The sequence below is a fragment of the Leucoraja erinacea genome, chromosome 35, assembly GCF_028641065.1.
Source record: "Leucoraja erinacea ecotype New England chromosome 35, Leri_hhj_1, whole genome shotgun sequence".
NCBI classification, from domain to species: Eukaryota; Metazoa; Chordata; class Chondrichthyes; order Rajiformes; family Rajidae; genus Leucoraja; species Leucoraja erinaceus.
In genome coordinates, this window is record NC_073411.1 from 1,635,099 (window position 1) to 1,658,225 (window position 23,127).

Below are 23,127 nucleotides of genomic sequence, written 5' to 3' on the forward strand. Positions count from 1 at the left end.
TACCATGTGCCCTAATTTTGCCCACTAATCTCCTATGTGGAACCTTATCAAATGCTTTCTGGAAATCCAGGTACACTACACTACGGTTGCATAATCGGAGTGGCGGCGCGGCTCTGGCTGCAGCGGCTCACCGGCAGTCCCGTTTGTTTGTGTTTTTTGTGTTGTTTATTTTGTTTTGGTTAGTCTAGTTTTTGGTTTTTAGTTTGTGTTTTGTGGGGGGGGGGGGGGTTGAAACGGGGTTTGCAGACTCTCCCTGCGGGGGATTGCGACCTTTTTGTTGTATTCCCCTTCTCTGCCACCGTCTGCGCTGAGGCCTAATGGAGCTGAGGACCTCGAGGCTCCGGAGGCAGAGACCGTCTAGACTCGCCCTGAGCTCGCTCCCGTGAGGGTGGTCCGGCTCAGGGCTGGAACAGTGCTCCTGTGAGAGGTTGTGACGCTCCCGTGAGGGCGGCCAGCCCGAGGGCGGAACGAGGCTCCCGCCGGAGCGGCCGACCTCGGGGAGGTGCGGCGCTCGCTGCCCGAGGGAGAAGCGACGCCCAAGTCGGGGCGGCCCGGTCCGGGGGAAGTTCGGCGCCCAAGTCGGGGCGGCCCGGTCCGGGGGAGGTTCGGCGCCCAAGTCGGGGCGGCCCAGTCCGAGGCTGAAGACGGTACGGTACTCACGTGAGGGTGGCTGGAACGGTGTTCTGGCGGTGGTGGCCTGAGTCAGGTGTTCGGCCGTGGGCCAGCGGCTGCGTCTGCAGGACTGGCGGGCGGCAGCTTCGACCGTCCCGGGCCGCGATGTTTGAGTTGCGGGACTGTTATAACATCGCCCGGGGGGGGTATCAGCCTCAGCGCAGAGGGAGAAGAGGAGGGAAGAGACTGCAGACCTAAGACTTTTGCCTCCATCACAGTGAGGAGACGCTGGGTGGACTCACTGTGGTGGATGTTAATATGTGTTTATTGTTGTTTTTATTGTATTATATGTATGACTGCTACAATTTCGTTCAGACTTCGGTCTGAATGACAATAAAGGCTATTTAATCTAATCTAATCCACTGGCTCTCCCTTATCCATTTTCCTAGTTAGATCCTCAAAAAATTCCAGAAGATTAGTCAAGCATGATTTCCCCTTTGTAAATCCATGCTGACTCTGACCGATCCTGTTACTGCTATCCAAATGTGACGCTATTTCATCTTTTATAATTGACTCCAGTATCATCCCCACCACCAATGTCAGGCTGACTGGTCTATAATTCCCTGTTTTCTCTCTCCTGCCTTTCTTAAAGAGTGGGATAACATTAGCTACCCTCCAATCCACAGGAACTGATCATGAATCTGTAGAATATTGGAAAATTATCACCAATATGTCCACGATTTCTAGTGCCACTTCCTTAAGTAAGCAGACCATCAGGCCCTGGGGATTTATCAGCCTTCATTCCCATCAGTCTATCCAACACCATTTCCTGCCTAATGTGGATAGACTGTTCCTCCGTCACCCCAGATCCTCTGGCCACCAGTACAATTTGGATAAATGTGAGGAGTTGCGTTTTTGTAGGACAAACCAAGGCTGAACTTCCATCATTAATGGAAGGACCATTTGAAGTATTGTGGAACAGAGAGACCTAGGGGTGCAGGTATATAGTTTCATGAAGGTGGTGACATGTGGACAGCGTAGCGTGAAACGTTTGCCATGTTTGCCCTCGTCGGTCAGCTGTTGAGTATTAGAGTGTTGGACATGCCACTGTTGTACAAGACATTGGTACGGCCACATTTCGAGTACACGTTTGGAGTGCCAATTCTGGTTGCCCTGCAGTTTGAAGGATGCCATGAAACTGGAGTCAAGTTTTTGTTGTCATATGTACTAACAATGGAACGATGACATTCTTACTTGCTAAAGCTGAAAAAGCCTACCAAACACACAGATAGTATTTAATCACAAACAGAATAAGTTAATAAGTGTAATACTAGGTGACTATAATAGTGCAGAAAATGAAGTTCATAGTGTAACTAACGACACAATCCATGGAAGAACATAGTTGGTGAGGTTGGTATTGTGATTTTCAAGAGCTCAATGTTTGCTGGGAAGATGGTATCCTTTCACCTGTTGGTCACAGTTTTCAGGCTCCTGTACCACCTTCTCAGTGGTAGTAACGACATGAAAGCGTGGTTAAGGTGGAATGTGTCTTTGAATTTGACTACCTTTTTGAGGCTCTGCCTCTCATTCGATGGTGGGAAGATCCATACCTATGATGTACCTGGAAAGGATGCAAATACGATAGACAAGGGTCTTACTAAAAGGAGAGGCTGGATATGTTGGTACTATTTTCCCTCGAGCATTGGAGGACAAATTGTGCCCATCTAGATATATGTGGGTGTTTCCGTAAATACGGGTACCAACCTGTGACATAGGTGACCAGATTTGAAAGGTATTAAATCATAATGAAATATCACAGCATTAAAAATGGGCCTACCTATAATCCTTTTGAGCTAATTTGTGATCAAAATTGGGGGGGGGAGTCTCAAACCAGAAGGCATAGATTTAAGGTGAGAGAGGCAAGATTTAAAATGGACATGAGGGACACATTTTTCACATATTGGATCGTGGGTTTATGGAACAAGCTACCAGAGGAAGTGGTGGAGGCAGGTACAATTACAACATTTAAAAGACATTTGGACAGGTACACAGATAGGAAAGATTTGGTGGGTTGTGGACCAGCCACAGACAAATTGTAATTGTAATTGTAATTGTAATTGTAAATCTTTATTGTCATTTCCTGAGTATTCGCATACTCAGAGGAAACAAAAAAAACGTTTCTCGACCAGTGTCCATTCAGTTTTCGTTACAAAATAAATAGCAATTAAAGTTAAAATACATGTCATGAACAATTTAACCCTCTAATAACATTCAATAACATTCAACAGCCGTTCCGACTGGCAGCGGGGGTGTTTGTGCGCGATACTTGGCAGGGGGGAAAGTTCATTTAACAGTCTTATAGCCTGTGGGAAGAAGCTGAGGAGCATCCTGCTGGTTTTGCAGCTGATGCTCCTGTACCTCTTCCCAGATGGGAGGATGGTGAAAAAGTCATGCGATGGGTGGTAAGGGTCTTTGATGATGGAGATGGCTCTGTTGATGCATCTCTTCTTGTATATGTCCAGCAGGAAGGGGAGTGGAGCACCAATAATCCTGCTTGCGGTCTTCACTATCCTGTCCAGTTGGTGACGTTCGTACGCCTTGCAGCTCCCGAACCAGGAAGTGATGCCGTATGTCAGTGTGCTCTCAACAGTCCCCCTGTAAAAAGTCCGTAGGTGTGTGGTGGGGAGGCCTGCTTTCCGTAGTCTTCGGAGGGGGTGAAGTCGCTGCTGGGCTCTCTTGACCAGAGCTGTGGTGTTGGCCGTGGACGTCAGGTCATCAGACAGGTGTAGTCCTAGGAACTTCATGCTGCTGACCCTTTCCACATCAGCTCCGTCGATGTGCAGAGGTGTATGGTGTTGTGTACCCGCCCTCCTGAAGTCAACCACCATCTCCTTAGTTTTTTCCCACGTTAAGAATGAGGTTGTGGGATTTGCACCAACCTGTGAGCAGCTCCACCTCCATCCTGTACGCCGATTCATCGTTGTCACTGATGAGACCCACTACTGTTGTGTCATCAGCGAACTTGCTGATGAAGTTGTTATTGAGTCTGGCAGTACAGTCGTGTGTCAGCAGACTAAACAGAAGGGGGCTTAGGACACAGCCTTGGGGTGAGCCAGTGCTCACGGCTATCGTTTTTGATGTCCTACTGCCCACCCTGACTGTCTGCTGCCGCTGCGACAGGAAGTTCAGGACCCAGCTACATGTGCCAGCATCAACCCCCAACAGCTCCAACTTCTCCACCAGCTGCTGCGGGATGATTGTGTTGAAAGCGGAGCTGAAGTCTATGAAGAGGATCCTGGCATAGGTGTTTTTCCGATCGAGATGTGACAACACGAGGTTCAGTGTTGTTGAGACTGCGTCCTCTGTGGATCGGTTGGCTCTGTAGGCGAACTGCAGTGGGTCTAGGTTGGCAGGTAGACTGTTTTTGATGTGCTGCATAACTAGTCGCTCAAAACACTTCATTACAATGGGTGTTAGGGCCACTGGTCGAAAGTCGTTATGGCAGGCTGGGTTTGGTTTCTTCGGTACAGGGACGATGGTGGCACTCTTAAGACAATTCGGCACTACTGCCTGGCAGAGTGAGATGTTAAAAATGTCTGTGAAGACATCCTTCAGTTGCTCGGCACAGTCTCTTAGAACGCATCCAGGAATGTTGTCTGGCCCTGCAGCTTTGCGTGGATTGACGCTGGCGAAGGCCTTTTTAACTCTGGCTGCGGACAGCCTGAGCGACTGGTCACTGGGAGATGGCAGTGGTGCACGTGTCTGGGTGCTGTTTTTAACCTCAAACCGTGCGTAGAACTCGTTCAGTTCATCTGGTAGGGAGGGGTTGCTTTGGCATATTCGCATCGGGGGGGGCTTGTAGTCAGTGATGGTCTGAAATCCCTGCCACAAGCGACGTGTGTCTTTTTCATTTTCGAAGTGGCTATTGAGTTTTTGTCCGTACAGCCTCTTCGCTTCCCTGATCCCCCGGGATAGGTTACCCCTTGCCAGTTTGTATGCTTCGTTGTCCCCAGATTTGAATGCTGCATTCCGGATTCTCAGTAGGGAACACACTTCCCCAGTTAGCCAAGGTTTCTGATTGGCACGCCTCCTGATGGTTTTTACCACCGTTACATCCTCAATACATTTGTTGATGTATGCGATGACGGATTCTGTATATTCTTGAAATGGGACTAGCTCAGTTCAGCATCTTGGTTGGCATGGATAAGTTAAGCATAGGGAATTGTTTCCGTGCTGTATAGAGCTATTACTCTATTTTGGACTGTTTGCTCTTTTAGATTCTGGCTCCCAGACAAGTTCTGGATTTAGAGGACCTGGCTTTTGCACAAGGGAGTCACCTCATGGCAAACAAGCGATGTCAGCTACCGGACGGTTCCTTCCGCAAGCAGCGCAAGGGGTATGAGGAGGTGCATGTGCCGGCGCTCAAGCCCAAGCCCTTCAATTCTGAGGAGGTGAGAGATCAGTGGGAGATCTTTACTTCATGGGTGTTGTGCATGATGGTCATTTTCATAACACGTTGCCTGGATTTACTGTTGACCGACTGTTAAACATACTGCAATTACTGTGTTTTGATAAGTGCTGATAACATTGTGAAGCGCATCACAGTTGTCTATCAGTATCTGAAATGTTAACCTGCCTTTTCCCTGTTAGACACAAAATGCTAGCATCTCTGGAGAGAAGGAATGGGTGACGTTTCGGGTTGAGACCCTTCTTCGGCCCTATTACTCCAGCATTTTGTGCCAATCTTCGATGTAAACCAGCATCTGCAGTTCCTTCCTATACTTTTTTCACTGTTAGACATTGATTATTATTCCAAAAATAAGGTACATAATTTATCCCAAGAAAGCTGTCATCCAGCTGAAAGCAGAGTTTAACCAACATGCTATAAAGCTGCACTGATGAAAGTGCTGAGCTCGTCAATGTTTGTACATAACTGCCTTGGGTCCTATTTATTGAATGAGATTAAACAATTGCATCTTGTCTTGAAAAGTAAACAGGTGATGCTAAACACATTTGGTAGGTCAAGCAACATTTCTACAATCCAACATTGTTTGGATGAGTCTACACCAACAAAATCTTCCCATCTCTCTACTACTGATGCTTCCTGAATTCCTGAAGTCCTGCACTTTCTCTTTTTTTTGTTCCCATTTGTAACATCTACAGTCTCTTGTACTTTAGCTGATATTTAGTTTAAAGACACACATGGAAACAGGCCCTTTGACCTACTATGTCCATATTTCCATCGATCACCTGTTTAAACTAGTTCTATGTTACGCAGCTGTACTCCCTACACACTAGGGATAATTTTACAGAGGCCAATGTTTTGGGGATATCTGAGGAAACCAGAGCACCTGGAGAAAACCTATGCGATCACAGGGAGAACATGCAAACTCCACACAGACAGCATCCAAGGTCAGGATGGAAACTGGATCTATGGCATTATGAGGCAGCGGATCTACTAGCGGTGCCATTGTGTGTTTTCCTGAGCTGGGCAGAGTAGCATTGAGTGTTATTACACTGGGAAACATTAGAGCATTCTGGTCAAACAACTATTTGAGTTTGATGCAAAACAGTAATCATGAAAAAAAAGTGATAGACTGTGACCCTGATATTCCTTTGTGTAAATCACAGATTCTAAACACTGTTTCATATTCCATAGCAACTGATACCCGTTGAGAAGATGCCAAAATATACCCAAGCAGCATTTGAAGGCTTTAAAACCTTGAATCGAATTCAGAGTAAACTATGTAAGGCAGCCATGGAAACGGATGAAAACCTTCTGTTGTGTGCTCCCACTGTGAGTATTCACTAATATTCACCATAATGCCTTCACTTTGCCCTGCAGTGACTGCGATAGATATAGTTTTTAACCAAAATTATTGTTCTTTTTACTTGTTTTAGGGTGCTGGCAAAACAAACGTGGCTCTTATGTGCATGTTGCGTGAGATTGGGAAGCACATTAACATTGATGGAACCATAAACATAGATGACTTTAAAATTATATATGTGGCACCGATGAGGTCTTTGGTTCAGGAGATGGTGGGCAGTTTCAGTAAGGTAAGCTTGTGAACATGACCATCTTCGGAAACCCAAATGTATAGCTGCAATGTTCAATCCTCTTTATCTTAATCCAATATTTCTCCCTTGTATTTTTCCCTTTCCTTTTCCTTTTACCATCGCTTTCTCATTTTTCTTTTGCAATCTCTCCCACCCCAAATGCACCATCAATTGTATCATTACTTAGAATAGCAGACTCCTGTGTCCCCGGTCAATATCAAAGATCATAGAGCGGAGCAAGATGGTTCACTCCACAAAAAAGCCGTAGTAGGAGATGGGTAATCTTCAGCGCCATTTCCGTAATCGGCTTCCATCATGGCATCCTCATCTACAAGCGGAGCGTACTGCTCTGCTATAATTTGCTCGAATCGCCAAGGTAGGCGACCCGACCTGTCTTTCTTCAGGTTCCCCACAAAAAACGATCTTTGGTCGGAATGACTGGTGCTGATATGTTGAAACTCCGAACCAGTGTGTTTTAACTTGTTTGGCCTGTCTAAACGACACCAAGCGGTTGATGTCAAGCTTAAATGTGTTTCCACACACTCGCCTTTTTTCAGAAAATTGCAGCAACAGCGATAATGATATTGGAGAATGAAGCGAGACAGGTTGGAGTTGAATGAAGTAGGCGAAGCAGAGAGAAATCACGAGAAAAAGACTCGCTCGGTTCAATGTATCAATAATAGTTTAAAAAAACACTGGCCAACCCAGTCCCACCTTGCCCAGTAAATTAACAGCAATATTGCAATAAATTCGGTAACATTGTGTTCCTGTCTTCTGTATTTGTTCTGGAGATTGATGAAACTGACCTAACCTTTGCCAGAAGTAATTGGTTGGTGTATGAAGCTATAGCTGGATTTTTTGTGTCCTTGATCCAGATTTAAGGTAATTTTGCTCTGTATCTAAGATTATTATTATATTTATTTATTTATATATATATTTGTGGGTTGTTGTTTTTAAATTATTAAAAGCAATTGTACAAAGATAAAACATTCGGTATCTAAAATTATACAATTATTGTACAGCTTCAATATTAACCTGAAAATGATAGAAAAGAAGAGAGAAAGACCAAGAGAGGGAAGAAGTGAAAAGATAGCTGGAAAAAGCACATAGAAAAGACCCCTAGACTATCAAAGTAGTATGGCCAAAAAGTGAATAAAGATACAAGAGAGAGAAAAAAGAAAGTGGAGATATACCTGCCCCTCGCCCCCACCCCCACCCCGCCCACCTCACCCAACCCAGAATCGGATTTAAATCTAAATTTGTCAAGTCAAGTCAAGTTTATTTGTCACATACACATACGAGATGTGCAGTGAAATGAAAGTGGCAATGCTCGCGGACTTTTGTGCAAAAGACAAACAACAAAACAACCAAACAAATTATAAACACAATCATAACACACATATTCTTTTACATAATAGTTGCACCATACTATCCTTGTAAGAATTCGGTAAAAGGTGTCCATGTCCTGAAAAATTAATCAGGTTTTTCTGCCAAGACAAGCCTAATATTTTCCAAATGTAGTGTCTCGGACATGTTTGTAATCCACATCCTCACTGTGGGGACTGATGTGTGTTTCCAAAATGTCAGTATTAGGTTTTTCGCCGTTATCAGGCCATAGTTAAGGAAACGTCTTTGAAATAATGTTAGCTCAGAACAGGCTTCTGACGTACCTAGTGTAATCAATTCTGTGTCGGGGTCCAATTTTATTTTAAGTATTTTAGAAAAAATTTCACAAATTCCCCTCCAGAAATTGTGGTATCTAAGATTCTTGCAGAGGTAGTAGCACAAGCTAATTCAGGGAGATTCGGCTATATCAGGCTGAGAGATTAAAGGATAGACATAAAATGCAGCGGGTCGGACAGCATTCTAGACAAAAGGAATAGGTGACACTTCGGGTCGAGACCCTTGTTCAGACTGAGTCAGGGGAAAGAGGAACAAGAGATATAGACGGTGCTAAGGACAAATGAATGGAAGATATGCCTATATCTCCCGTTTCCCTTTCCATTGACTGTCAGTCTGAAGAAGACCAGTCGACCCGAAATATCACCTATTCCTTTTCACCAGAGATGCTGCCTGATCCGCTGATTTACTCCAGCCTTTTGTGTCTATCTTCGGTTTAAACCAACATCTGCACGTTCCTCACTATACAAGGTATGTGCCATTTTCGTGTGTAGGAGTGAACCATCTTGCTCCGCTCTATGATCTTTGGTCAGTGTGGTCAACCAACAAAGGGTGCACTGACCCTCACTAATGTAAGTTCTTATTGTTTATCTTTCAATAACGTTGTGTCTGAGAGCAAAACCATCTCCAGTATCCAATGTGACCTCCCCACCATCGAAGGGATCTATAGGAGGCACTGCCTCAAAAAGACAGCTAGCATCATCAAAGACCCACATCACCTTAGTCACACCCTAATTTTTCTCCTGCCATCATGAAAAGGGTAAAGGAGGCTGAAAACTGTGACCACCAGGAACAAGAATAGATTCTTCCCCACAACTATCAGGCTCTTGCACACTGTACAACGCTAACTGATGAACTTTGGTTGCACGAGAGACTTTGGGCTTATTTTTGCACTAGTATTGGGGTTACTAATTTATCAACATTTTATTACATATTATCTGCGTGTAAAGCGTTTATAAGCTTATTGTACTGTTGCAAGTAAGAATTTCATTGTTCCATTGTCAGTGTATGGGACAGTTAAACATTTTTGACTGTAGCTTGGGCTCAGTGTAGATTGATTTTCATTTGCAGCGTTTGGCCAGTTATGGGATCAGTGTTGCAGAGCTGACGGGGGACCATCAACTGTGTAAAGAGGAGATCAATGCAACCCAGGTGATCGTGTGCACCCCAGAGAAATGGGATATCATCACTCGCAAGGGAGGAGAGCGAACCTACACACAAATAGTGCGACTCATGATCATTGTAAGTATGATAATAATCACAAGCCTCTGTCTGATCTAGGCTATATTTTTAATGGATCACAGCTCAAAGCATTGAGATTATGCCCGGCCCGCTGAATTACTCCAGCACTTTGTTTTTTTATTTGCAAACTATCATCTGCAATTCTTTGTATTAGCTAATTCAACACCAGTTTAAACATTACATCAGAGTTCAGAAGATGTTGAATTAAAAAATGTTTATTCTGGCCCGCTGAAAGTGAAAGCTGAATCATGGAGATAGAGCAGAGAGTATTCCCCTTTTGATATAATTCAATACTCAACCTGGAAACACTTATCAACACTGGATCCTGACAGCTCTGAGCAGAAAAATAATAGAAGGCAAAGTAAATAATAGAGGCTGGAGTAACTCTGCAGGTCAGCAGCATCTCTGGAGTACGTGAATAAATTGCCTTTTGGGACCCTTCCTCAAACTGACTGGAGTGGGGGGGGAGCTGGACGAAAGGTAGGGGCAAGAACAAACCCTGGTGAGTGATAGGTGGATAAAGGAGAGGCGGGGTTTGATTGGCAAATGAATGGACAAAGGCCTGAGATGAAGAGTCAATAGGCTGTGAGATAAGTAGATAAAAATAGGTATGGCATGTGCAGCGAGAAGATGGGATGTAGGTGAAAGGGGACGAGGAGAAGGGGAAAGGGAGGGGCGGGATAGTGGGAGCAAAGGATGCACATTCAGATGGGGCACAGGCAATAGAAGGAGGGAAAAGGCCGGGATGGGTGGGGGTGAGGAGTGTTGGTTTGTTGCCTAAAATTGGAGGGTTCAATGTTCAAACAATTGGGTTGTAAGTTACCCAAGCGGAAGATAATGTCCTGTTTATAGAAGCAGTTATTTTGCTTTCTAGACTTGCCATTTGCTATTTATTGCCTCATGTTTCCGCTGTCTCAGGATGAGATTCACCTTCTGCATGATGATCGTGGTCCAGTACTCGAGGCGTTGGTTGCCCGGACAATTAGGAACATTGAGATGACTCAGGAAGATGTGCGATTGGTTGGGTTGAGTGCCACGCTACCCAACTATGAGGACGTTGCTACACTACTGCGAGTTGACTCAGCCAAGGGCCTTTTTTACTTTGATAACAGGTAACTCCTGTCACATCCTGAGGTGCACCTTGTGTTTACACGGTGGCATCATGCAACTAATTTAGCAATACAGTTACTTGGCTAAGTGGATGCAACCGAATTTTGTAATACGAGTGATATGTGACCTATAATTGATGTGCTCAGTGCATGAGTCGCAGTGGTCAACATTGTCCAGATCACTTGGTAGGAGGTGTGGTTGTGCCAGAATAGTAATGCAAAGCCCCGGTCCCATAAAGACACATTACTAGGGTGAAGTGGAAAGTAGGGTCTTCGTTTAACTTCCACATATAGGCCATTTGGAAAAATGGGCTGAAAGATGGCAGATGGAGTTTAATGCTGATAAATGTGAGGTGCTACACCTTGGCAGGACAAATCAAAATAGGACGTACATGGTAAATGGTAGGGAATTGAAGAATACGGTTGAACAGAGGGATCTGGGTATAACCGTGCATAGTTCCTTGAAGGTGGAATCTCATATAGATAGGGTGGTAAAGAAAGCTTTTGGTATGCTAGCCTTTATAAATCAGAGCATTGAGTATAGAAGCTGGGATGTAATGTTAAAATTGTACAAGGCATTGGTGAGACCAAATCTGGAGTATGGTGTACAATTTGGTCGCCCAATTATAGGAAGGATGTCAACAAAATAGAGAGAGTACAGAGGCGATTTACTAGAACGTTGCCTGGGTTTCAACAACTAAGTTACAGAGATAGGTTGAATAAGTTAGGTCTTTATTCTCTGGAGCACAGAAGGTTAAGGGGGGACTTGATAGAGGTCTTTAAAATGATGAGAGGGATAGACAGAGTTGATGTGGACAAGCTTTTCCCTTTGAGAAATGGGAAGATTCAAACAAGAGGACATGACTTCAGAATTAAGGGACAGAAGTTTAGGGGTAATATGAGGGGGAACTTCTTTACTCAGAGAGTGGTAGCTGTGTGGAATGAGCTTCCAGTGGACGTGGTGGAGGCAGGTTCATTGGTATCATTTAAAAATAAATTGGATAGGCATATGGATGAGAAGGGAATGGAGGGTTATGGTATGAGTGCAGGCAGGTGGGACTAAGGGGGGGGAAAAAAAGTTGTTCGGCACGGACTTGTAGGGCATAGATGGCATGTTTCCGTGCTGTAATTGTTATATGGTTATATAAAGTTATGAGAGGCATAGATAGGGTAGACAGTCAGAACCATTTTCCTAGAGTGGAAATATTCAAGGTGAGAGTGGGAAAGTTTAATGGAGATGCGTGGGGTGGAGAGAGTGGTGAGGGACGTGGAAAGCATTGCCAGGCGTGGTGGTGGAGGCAGATATGATTGTGGCGTTTATGAGGCTTTTAGATAGGCACATGGAAGTGTAAGGAATAGGGGATATGGATCATGTGCAGGCAGATGGGGTCATTTAATGGCATCTTGTTTGTCACCTGTGCTGCGGTGTTTTCTGTTCACTAATGTTAAATACTTATCCAATCCTGTGTCTTCCAATTCAGTTTCCGTCCCGTTCCTCTGGAGCAGACATATGTTGGGATCACAGAAAAGAAAGCTATTAAGCGTTTCCAGATTATGAATGAGATTGTGTATGAGAAGGTGATGGAGCATGCTGGAAAGAATCAGGTTAGTGAACCTACTTGGCAGCACCGATACCTCCCTCCCATGGCGGCATCAAGATGCTGGGATGGTGACGTGCAAAGCTGCAGCATGCCTGATTGAATGTATGCTGTCACATTAGATCTGGGTCCTGAACAAAAGCTCATTTGTATGTCTGATCATTAGTACTGGTTGTCACTAATTCTATTTGCTCGTAATTCTGCCAGAATGAGGCGTACAACATTCCACCTGATCCCAAACCTGCACTCAGATCTGTAAGAATGGTGTGACCAAATGCCCGCCATCAACATGTCAAGTAAAAATGTAACAAACTGAAGAATAGGCCATCATTATTGTTGACATCAATGTCACTTCATGTCAAACTGACTTGTTCTCTTTATGATGAACAATTACGCTCTGCTGTGTACTAAAGGAATAACAGAGCCACATGTGCACAGCAATTCAATTGTGCTGAAGTGATGGATTATGGCAATGAGACAAAAAAGTATCCTTCACAAGCTTGTTTTTCTTACAGCAGCAAGTTCACTCTGTTCTGTGTGAAAGTTGTTAGTTGGAATTTCATATTCCACATTTCTACCTTCATCCTGTTTCTTGTAACTGTCTAGATGCTTCGCTTCACCCTTATATCCTCTCTGATTCCACTCAATGTTAGTATATTCATAAGTATTTAATACTACAAAGATAGTGAATTTTAATACATTTTAATACTCTTTTTATCACCACAAAATTTACGGTTCTTTTGTTTCCTTCTCTTCGAGGGTTCCGTCTGAGTGATGATGCAGTTTACATCTGGTGGCATGTATCCAATCGGATTTTTATTTTACTTTAACTGCTGTTCATGTTGTTAGCAGCACCAACTATGGTCCTTTCCATCTAGGAGAGAAAGAATCTTTATTCATTGCTCGAACATAAACCTGATCTCCTGGTTTAAATGGGTGCATATTTCCTTCTGCCAGAGGGACCTGTGCCTACATAACGTTCTCATAGATTTTCCCAACTCTTTCACACATAGCTTGAGCATACCTTAGGGATATTTTATAATTCCAAATTAGAGCTACCTTCTCCGGAGTTATTGGGGGTCGGGTTCCTGTTGTCATCGGTCACCCCATCAATATCTCGTGAGGTGTTAGGCCCGTGTTTCTATTTTTATGATTTCTCAGGGCAAACATCACTATGGGCATGGCGTCTGGCCATAACAACCTACTTTGCTGCCAAACTTTGGCCAAAGTAGCTTTTATCTCTCCACTTATTCTTTCTACCATCCCTGAGGACTGTGGTTGATATGGTATATGTAATTTCCACTGGAGAGCCATCGACAGGTTCTGAGTAAATTTAGTTTCTCTGTCACTGTTTATTCCCATGGGTATCCTGAATCTAGGTATTATTTCTTTCATTAAAATATTGACTACTGTCCTTGCGTCATCCCTCCTTGTGGGGTGTCTGAAGAACGTATCAACTATGACCAGACTGTACTCAAAACCCTTTGCTGCTGGCACATGTACAAAATCAATTAGCAAATTCTCAAAAGGCATTTCAGGTTGTGGTAGGTGATCAAATGTTGCAGGCATCTTCCCTCTATTATTTTGTTGACACACCAGACATGTTCTTGCAACTTTATCAATTACTGTATACAGTGGCTTGCAAAAGTTTTCATACCCCTTGAACTTTTCCACATTTTGTCACGTTACAACCACAAACGTAAATGTATTTTATTGGGATTTTATGTGATAGACCAACACAAAGTGGCGCATAATTGTGAAGTGGAAGGAAAATGATACATGGTTTTCAAATTTTTTTACAAATAAAAAACTGAAAAGTGTAGCGTGCAAAAGTATTCAGCCCCCTTTACTCTGATACCCCTAAATAAAATCCAGTGCACCCAATTGCCTTCAGAAGTCACCTAATTAGTAAATAGAGTCCACTTGTGTGTAATCTAATCTCAGTTTAAATACAGCTGTTCTGTGATGGCCTCAGAGGTTTGTTAGAGAACATTAGTGAACAAACAGCATCATGAAGCCCAAGGAACACACCTGACAGGTCAGGGATAAATTTGTGGAGAAGTTTAAAGCAGGGTTAGGTTATAAAAAAAATATCCCAAGCTTTGAACATCTCACGGAGCACTGTTCATTCCATCATCCGAAAATGGAAAGAGTATGGCACAACTGCAAACCTACCAAGACATGGCCGTCCACCTAAACTGACAGGCCGGGCAAGGAGAGCATTGATCAGAGAAGCAGCCAAGAGGCCCATGGTAACTCTGGAGGAGCTGCAGAGATCCACAGCTCAGGTGGGAGAATCTGTCCACAGGACAACTATTAGTCGTGCACTCCACAAATCGGGCCTTTATGGAAGAGTGGCAAGAAGAAAGCCATTGTTGAAAAAAAGCCATAAGAAGTCCCATTTGCAGTTTGCCCACAAGCCATGTGGGGGACACAGCAAACATGTGGAGGAAGGTGCTCTGGTCAGATGAGACCAAAATTGAAGTTTTTGGCCTAAATGCAAAACGCTATGTGTGGCGGAAAACTAACACTGCACATCACCCTGAACACACCATCCCCACTGTGAAACGTGGTGGTGGCAGCATCATGCTGTGGGGATGCTTTTCTTCAGCAGGGACAGGGAAGCTGGTCAGAGTTGATGGGAAGATGGATGGAGCCAAATACAGGGCAATCTTGGAAGAAAACCTGTTAGAGTCTGTAAAAGACTTGAGGTTCACCTTCCAGCAGGACAACGACCCTAAACATACAGCCAGAGCTACAATGGAATGGTTTAGATCAAAACATATTCATGTGTTAGAATGGCCCAGTCAAAGTCCAGACCTAAATCCAATTGAGCAAGACTTGAAAATTGCTGTTCACAGGCGCTCTCCATCCAATCTGACTGAGCTTGAGCTATTTTGCAAAGAAGAACGGGCAAAAATTTCAGTCTCTAGATGTGCAAAGCTGGTAGAGACATATCCCAAAAGACTTGCAGATGTAATTGCAGCGACAAGGTGGTTCTACAAAGTATTCACTCGGGGGGGCTGAATACTTTTGCACGCCACACTTTTCAGTTTTTTATTTGTAAAAAAAATTTGAAAACCATGTATCATTTTCTTTCCACTTCACAATTATGCAAGGGGTATGAAAACTTTTGCAAGCCACTGTACCTGGTGCATACCATTGCTGTGACAATGTGAGCCTGTCCGTGGGCTGGGCGAGACAGGGACAAAAACAGGCTCCTGGGGCAAACTACCCGACTATCAGGGTGGACTCAGACAATGGGGTCTTGATAACACCCTGCTTTGCCCCAGGAGTGATGCTGGGCTCTGGGCATCCTGTAACTGGGCTACTTCAGTGCTAACCGGGAGCTTTCTTTGTGCTGCAGACTTAATTTTAGCCGCTTGTAATTGCCAGATTTGCCTCGGGGCAATCTGTTTGGATACACAATCAGCTGATCTGTTTCCCCTTGATACATCATCACCCGATGATATGTGCCTCACATTTAATAGCTGCAATTTGCCATGGCAGTTGGATGGCATCCAATAAATTTAAGACCAGTTTATCATGCTTAATAGTCTTTCCTGGTGATGTGATGAATCCTCTATTTTACCATTAATGCCCAAAGTCATGCACGACCCCAAACGCAAAGCGAGAATCGGTGTAGATATTAGCACTTTATTATTTTTGCAAATATGCAGGCACAAGTCGGGGCATACAGCTCAGCTGTCTGAGTGGACGTTCCAGATGGTAAAGCGTTTGCCTCCAGCACTTGGTGTGATGTGACCACCGCATATCCTGCTAATAATCTGTCATCGCTAGGTCGGTGTGAAGAGCCAGCAGTAAATAGGACCAGATCAGTATAATCAATCGGATGATTCTGTAAGTCCAGTCGGGGAGTGGCAGTGGCTTCCACAAGCAATAGACAATAATGGTCACAATATTCTTCTGGCAGTGGCAGCTGGGTTTGTAGCAGGTGCTCACTGATAAGTATAATTCGGATGTGATAAAAGGATAACCATACCCTTTTCTTCTGGTGGCTGTGAAATGCTGTATGGCTGCAGAGTTCAATAGTAACATCACGGCATGAGGAACAGTCACTATACACGGATGATCAAGAATGATGGGGATTGATCATAGTTGTTGCCGCAACACAGAGAGTGGTAAATCTGTGGAATTCTCTGCCACAGAAGGTAGTTGAGGCCAGTTCATTGGCTATATTTAAGAGGGAGTTGGATGTGGCCCTTGTGGCTAAAGGGATCAGGGGGTATGGACAGAAGGCAGGGATAGGATATTGAGTTGGATGATCAGCCATGATCATATCGAATGGCGGGGCAGGCTCGAAGGGCCGAATGGCCTACTCCTGCACCTATTTTCTATGTTTCTAACAGTTCGCAAGCAGGCTGGCATGCCATATACTACAGCTGGTAAAGCCCTGGAATAATAGGCTACCGGTATTTTACCCCCTCCATGTTCTTGAGCCAGGATCCCAGTCACAAACCCTTTTAATTAATTTACATAAAGTTGAAATGGCTTTTTATAGTTTGGTAATCCCAGCACCGGACGGAGCAGTAACCATAGCGTTCTTTAGATTGCTAAACACCTTGTCTCTTTCTGCAGTCCATACTACCCTGGAGGGCTCAGCCTGCAAGGTGGCTGAACGCAATGCTGTATCTAGTCCTGGATCCATTGTCTGCAGTAACCCACCATGCCTAAGAAGGAGAGAATGTCCTTCTTTGTCTTCAGGACCGGGACGTTCTCTATTGCTTTTATTCTGTCTCTTCCAAGACTCGTAATGCCTTCCTGCAGCTGGAATCCCAGATACTGTACACTAGGCATGCAGAACTGTAATTTTCCCAGGGATACTTTGTGCTTTCTTTCTGCCCAATGTTGCAGCAATTTGCAGCAATTGAGTCTTCTTTACAATTAGGACCTGTCACAGGCTACCAGAAGGTCATCGACATACTGGATCAAATAATTGACAACCCTCTAGAACATTTTTCACTGCTGCTGCATATACGGCCGGGCTTTCAGTATACCCCTGGGGTAGCTTAGTCCAGGTGTATTGTTGATCCTTGTAGGTAAAAGCAAACGGGAACTGGCTGTCTTTATGCAGGGGTATGGAGAAAAAGGCCGAGTACTTTGGAAGGATATTAATTTTTCTTCCACAGGTAGTAAGGAAGGCAAATGCAATGTTAGTATTTATTTCAATAGTGCTAGAATACAAAAACAGGGATGTAATACTGAGGCTCTATAAGGCGCTGGTCAAGCTGCATTTGGAGTATTGTGAGCAATTCTGATCACCATGTCTGAGGAAGGATGTGCTGGCTCTAGAGAGGGTCCAGAGGAGGTTTACAATTTTGACAGCACTGGGCCTATACTCGCTGGAGTTTGGGAGGATGAGAGGACACCTCATTGAAACTTACCGCACAGTAAAAGGCTTTCAATAGAGTGGATCTGGAGAGAATGTTTCCACTAGTGGGTTAGTCGAGGAGCAGTCATAGCCTCAGAATTCCTTTACGATGGAGATGGGGAGGAATTTCTTTAGGCAGAGGGTGGTGGATCTGTGGAATTCTTTGCCAAGATAGGCAAAATCAAGGGAGAGTCAAAAGTCAAGCTGTGGAGACTGGAGATTGAAGTCAATGGATAGGCAGAGGTACATAGATTCTTGATTAGTACAGGTGTCAAGGGTTATGGGGAGAAGGCAGGAGAATGAGGTTAGGAGGGAGAGATAGATCAGCCATGATTGAATGACGGAGTAGACTCGATGGGCCGAATGGCCTAATTCTGCTCCTATCGCATGACTGTATCCATCATCGCTGCCTTTCCTCCCAACGTTACCATCCCAGTTTGCAGGAATATCTGAGATGATCTTGCCTCCAGTGGGAAGTAACCCTTCCTCAATCTCCGTCATTCACATTTCTGGTTCCTGTCGAAAACTTCTGAGAAGATTCATTTTTATTTTAGGTGTTAGTATTTGTTCATTCTCGCAAGGAGACTGGAAAGACAGCAAGAGCGATTCGAGATATGTGCCTGGAGAAAGATACACTGGGCTTGTTCCTGCGAGAGGGCTCGGCTTCCACAGAGGTGCTGCGCACAGAGGCAGAGCAGTGCAAGGTACAGTGCGTTTACCACCTTTCTGCAATTACACTGTTCCTGTATCTCTGTAAACCATAGTACAGACCTGTGTCAACCTTGTGCATTACTGCATGATATACCCAGAAGGAACAAAATACAAAATAGTTTAGAGATTCAGCATGTAAACAGACCCTTTAGCCCACCAAGTTCACACCATCCATCGATCACCTGTTCACATTCGTTCTATGTTATCTGCTCCCCACACACTGAGGGCAGTTTACAGTGGCCAAGTAACCTACAGACACACATGTCATCGGGATGTGGAAGTAAACCAGAACACTCTGTGGAAACCCACGCGGTCACAGAGAGAACTTACAAACTCCACATAGACAGCACTCGGGGTCTGGATTGAACCTGGGTCTCTGGCACTAAGAGGCAGCAGCTCTACCATCTGTGCCACTGTGCTGCCTCCAATTACAGCAAATGAACAAGAGCAACCCTTTGGCAATATGTGTTCAAAACATTAAGCAAGTTTGAAACTTTGGTGGGACATTTCAATTTTAGATACTGAAACCAAGAGACACATTCCCATCAGTTTCACGTTTCATGCTACAGCAGTTTATGTTTAATTAATTGGATGTAACGTGGGCAAATGTGTAAATGGACTAAAAGAAGGTCATGGACATGGCGGGCCAAGGGACACTGTACCACCCTGTGTCTATAAATTCATCACTGCTTTTCTTTCAGAATCTGGAGTTGAAGGACCTACTCCCCTACAGTTTTGCTATTCACCATGCTGGCATGACCAGAGTGGATCGAACACTAGTAGAGGATCTTTTTGCCGACAGGCATATCCAGGTAATGAGTTCTTGTGTAGCTAGTTTACAGAGCTTCTGTTTCCTGTTATGTTTGCATTGTGTAGTTTGTGCTACTAAACTCTGATTGGGGCCAGAAACATTTTTGGTGCCTTGTCTGCCCTCATGCTTGATGCACTTTTGTAAATGGTTCCTAGTTTTGTTAAACACAGAAGCATGGGAGCGAGGGGCCTGGCTAGTCTCCAATCTGTACTTACAATTCACTTTCCCAGTGATTTGAAATCAATGCTAAAAGATCTGTTACTTTTTATTGTTAGATTTTACAATAATAATTGTCTTGTTTGCTTCAGGTGCTGGTCTCCACAGCGACTCTGGCTTGGGGTGTGAATCTGCCTGCCCACACAGTTATTATTAAAGGAACACAGGTGTACAGCCCAGAGAAGGGTCGCTGGACTGAACTGGGAGCACTGGATGTACTTCAGGTAATAGAACTAAGCAGCTTAACCCATGGTGTCTTTATTGGATGCCTTTTTGAACGTTGTATAGCATCTATAAACATGTTTATTTTTTACCATACCAGGAGCTTCATAGAGAAAAACATACATTATATTTGGCTGGTTGGGTATCAAATAGATTTGCTAATTCTGTTGGCTATCCTGTATTTTCTGTTGTAAAGTCTGCATGCAGATGTTTAGAGAAGGAAATATTGAAATATTACACAGTTGAAACATCTGCTGACACTCGCCATGGATTCCTGATAACTGGTTTGGTGTGCTAGAAAATGAGAGGAAGGCCAAGATGGGAGCGGAGTTAGACATGCGATTGCCAAATTTAATTTGTATTGGTGATAAGCTGTTGAAGTGTTTCTTAAGATAAATAATGGTGATCGTTGTTCTGTTCTAAATGAGGATGTCAAAGTTGGGCTAGAAAGGCAGGCATGGGTTGACCTAATTCGCCCAGCGGCCATGGTGTGACATTTTATAAAAAACTGCTCTGTACTTTGTTGACATATGAGGATATTGAGAGTATTGGGCCATTATGTTGATCTCATTCTGATTGCTCTGGTTCTGCCAAGATCTTCATTCCGATTTAATCAATTAATCTGGTTTAACCTCTTGTGCCTTTTGATTACCTTGGTCAGGTTATATTTGGGGTATTTTATGCAGGTCGCTCCATTCCAGGCAAGATGTGGCGACTTTGTAAAAGGTGCAGAGGAGGTTTATCGGAATTATGCCTGGATTAGACAGCATTAGCTACTGGGGAAAGATGCTGGTTTAAACCGAAGATGGACACAAATAGCTGAAGTAACTCAGTGGGACAGGCAGCATCTCTGGAGAGAAGAAATGGGTGTCTTTTCAGATCGAGACCCTTCTTCAGTCTGGTTAGGGATAAGGGAAACGGGAGATATAGACGATGATGATGTAGAGAGGGTGCCGGGGGTAGTGGTAGCAGATATGAAAGTAGCATTAAAGAAGCTTTTGTATGAGCAAATGGATATGCAGGGAATGGAGGAATATGGATTATATGTAGGCAGATGAGAGTTGCTCTTGGCTTCATGTCCAGCACAGGCATTAAGGGGCGAAGGGCCTGTTACTGTGCTGTACTGGTCTAAGTTCCATGATGTTAATGTGTTGCAGATGTTGGGCCGCGCGGGGAGACCGCAGTATGATACCAAGGGCGAAGGCATCCTGATCACATCGCATGGCGAGCTGCAGTACTACCTGTCCCTTCTCAACCAACAGCTGCCCATTGAGAGCCAGATGATCACCAGACTCCCTGACATGCTCAATGCGGAGATTGTCCTGGGAAATGTCCAGACTGCCAAGGTGAGAAGCCCATGTGTTGTAGGGACCTCGGGTTACTATTGACATTATGGATTAAGTCCAGGCCACTGTCAAAGGTCAAAGGTCTCACCTTCTCTGAGTTTACCAGAGTTCCAGAGTTGAGAAATCACCTTGACAGACCATCAATAGAATCTGAAGTTTAAGTGTTTTTGCCGTGCAGGATGCCATTAATTGGTTGGGGTATACATACCTCTACATCCGGATGCTGCGTACCCCCAATCTGTATGGGATATCGCACGATGAGTTGAAGAGTGATCCCCTGCTGGAGCAGCGCCGATTGGATCTCATCCACACCGCTTCACTCATCCTCGACAAGAACAATCTTGTAAAGTATGACAAAAAAGGCGGAAACTTTCAGGTAAGTGCAAAGTTTTAACAGTTGGCAGTCACAACTAATCTATCATCAGAAGGATGTGGATACAAGGAACTGCAGATGCCAGTTGATCAAAAAAAGACACAAAGTGCTGGAGTAACACAGCGGGTCAGGCAACATCTCTGGTGAACCTATACTGGTGATGTTTTGGGTCAGAGCCCTTCTTCAGACTGAACGTCACCTATCCATCTTCTCCAGAGTTGCTGCTTGACCCGCTGAGTTATTTCAGTGCTTTGTTTCTTTCTTAAATCTATCATTAAATTGGGAAATTACATGCAACGTGACCAAATTCTAAGAAACTTCAGATACTTGAATCAAGCGTATGTGTATTTTTCATGCCGATTTTGTAGTTTTTAATCATTTAAATGATAGTTATTAACAAAACTGTACTGAATTCTAATGAATACATTTTTCGTTACTGGAGTTTTTGTGGATCAAACGTTTTGTCCCTTTAATCCTAAACCATCTTGTGCAGGTGACTGATCTGGGCCGTATTGCAAGTCACTATTACATCACACATGAAAGTATGGCCACCTACAATCAGCTTCTCAAACCCACCCTCAGTGAGATTGAGTTGTTCAGAGTCTTTTCACTGTCCTCCGAGTTCAAGAACATTACTGTACGAGAGGTGAGTGAATCTAGGTTGCTTTCCCTGGAGAGACTTGTTCTTCCTGTAGAAATTAGCAATTAATTATTCTCGGTCAGAGTCTCATGATCCCACAGAATTTTTTAATATTCAACAAAAATGCCTAATTCTGCATGGGGATCAGAAATCTGTAACAGAGATCCTAAAGGGCCTGTCCCACGAGCATGCGACTGCATGCGGCAAGCGCGACCAAACCGGAAGTGGGGGCCGCGCGGAGGTCGAGTGATCCCGTACGAGTTGACGTGAAGTTCGAGCGAAGCCCATGGGAAGTTCGCGCTAGGCGTACGTCGTCAAGACGGTGCGTACGCCCGTTGAGGTGGCGCGTACGGCCTCAATGTGGCTGCGGGCCAGCAGGCCGTTGCCGCGCGGAATTGTTGAACAGTGTCAGGTTTTCAGAGCCCCGCGCGATGTCAGGACCAGCTCCGCACAACTCCATACGGCTCCGGCGATCGAAGCGGGACCGGCCCAGCGAGGTAGTACAGCTCAAGCGACCACGTTAGGTCGCGCTTACCGCATGCAGTCGCATGTTCGTGGGCCAGGCCCTTTACACTTGCTAGAGTGGCTGCAGAATGTTCTGAAGGCAGTGGATGTCAAATGTATTATAGGGCATTTTGGAGGGGAGGGTGAACATGGTACATGTTAGTGTCAACAACAAAGGTAGGAAAGGCCATGAGGTCAGGCAAAAGGAAATGAAGAGTTCAGAGATAAATTAAATTCCAGGACCTCTGGTATAATGTCAGGGTTGTGTCCTGTAGCAGCACTACTGAGAATAGGAACAGGGTATGAAATCAGATTATATGTATGGATTACATTGGGACCAGTGAGGGCAATGTGTATGTGGGACAGGTTACAAGTGGACAGGATCAGAGCCAATGCTTTCATGGGCTGTTGGAGAGGGTTTAAATTAAACTGGCAAGGGGAGGGAAACCTGAGCGGGAAGATTGAAGTTGAAGAAACGAGTAAAAATAAAATAACAGGAAACTAATAGACAAGGGTGAAGGACAGGGAGTTCAGGAGTGCAAGGTAAACAGGATTATCATGTGAAGTAATATTAAAATAACCAGCAATGTTAAAGGGCGTTTAAGTGCTGGAGT

General features: G+C 44.4%; 1 protein-coding gene across 1 annotated transcript in view; it reads left to right on the top strand.

Annotated features, from left to right (window-relative positions):
* The window catches only part of snrnp200 (small nuclear ribonucleoprotein 200 (U5)), a 106,125-nt gene that overhangs the window by 34,388 nt on the left and 48,610 nt on the right, over positions 1-23,127 (top strand). The window contains exons 11-22 of the mRNA XM_055661986.1: positions 4,890-5,063; positions 6,272-6,409; positions 6,514-6,669; positions 9,421-9,591; positions 10,510-10,703; positions 12,182-12,305; positions 18,245-18,394; positions 19,103-19,213; positions 19,521-19,652; positions 20,808-20,996; positions 21,175-21,372; positions 21,863-22,015. Of these exons, the coding sequence (XP_055517961.1) occupies positions 4,890-5,063; positions 6,272-6,409; positions 6,514-6,669; positions 9,421-9,591; positions 10,510-10,703; positions 12,182-12,305; positions 18,245-18,394; positions 19,103-19,213; positions 19,521-19,652; positions 20,808-20,996; positions 21,175-21,372; positions 21,863-22,015 (1,890 nt within the window). The remainder of the gene's footprint in view (positions 1-4,889; positions 5,064-6,271; positions 6,410-6,513; positions 6,670-9,420; positions 9,592-10,509; positions 10,704-12,181; positions 12,306-18,244; positions 18,395-19,102; positions 19,214-19,520; positions 19,653-20,807; positions 20,997-21,174; positions 21,373-21,862; positions 22,016-23,127) is intronic.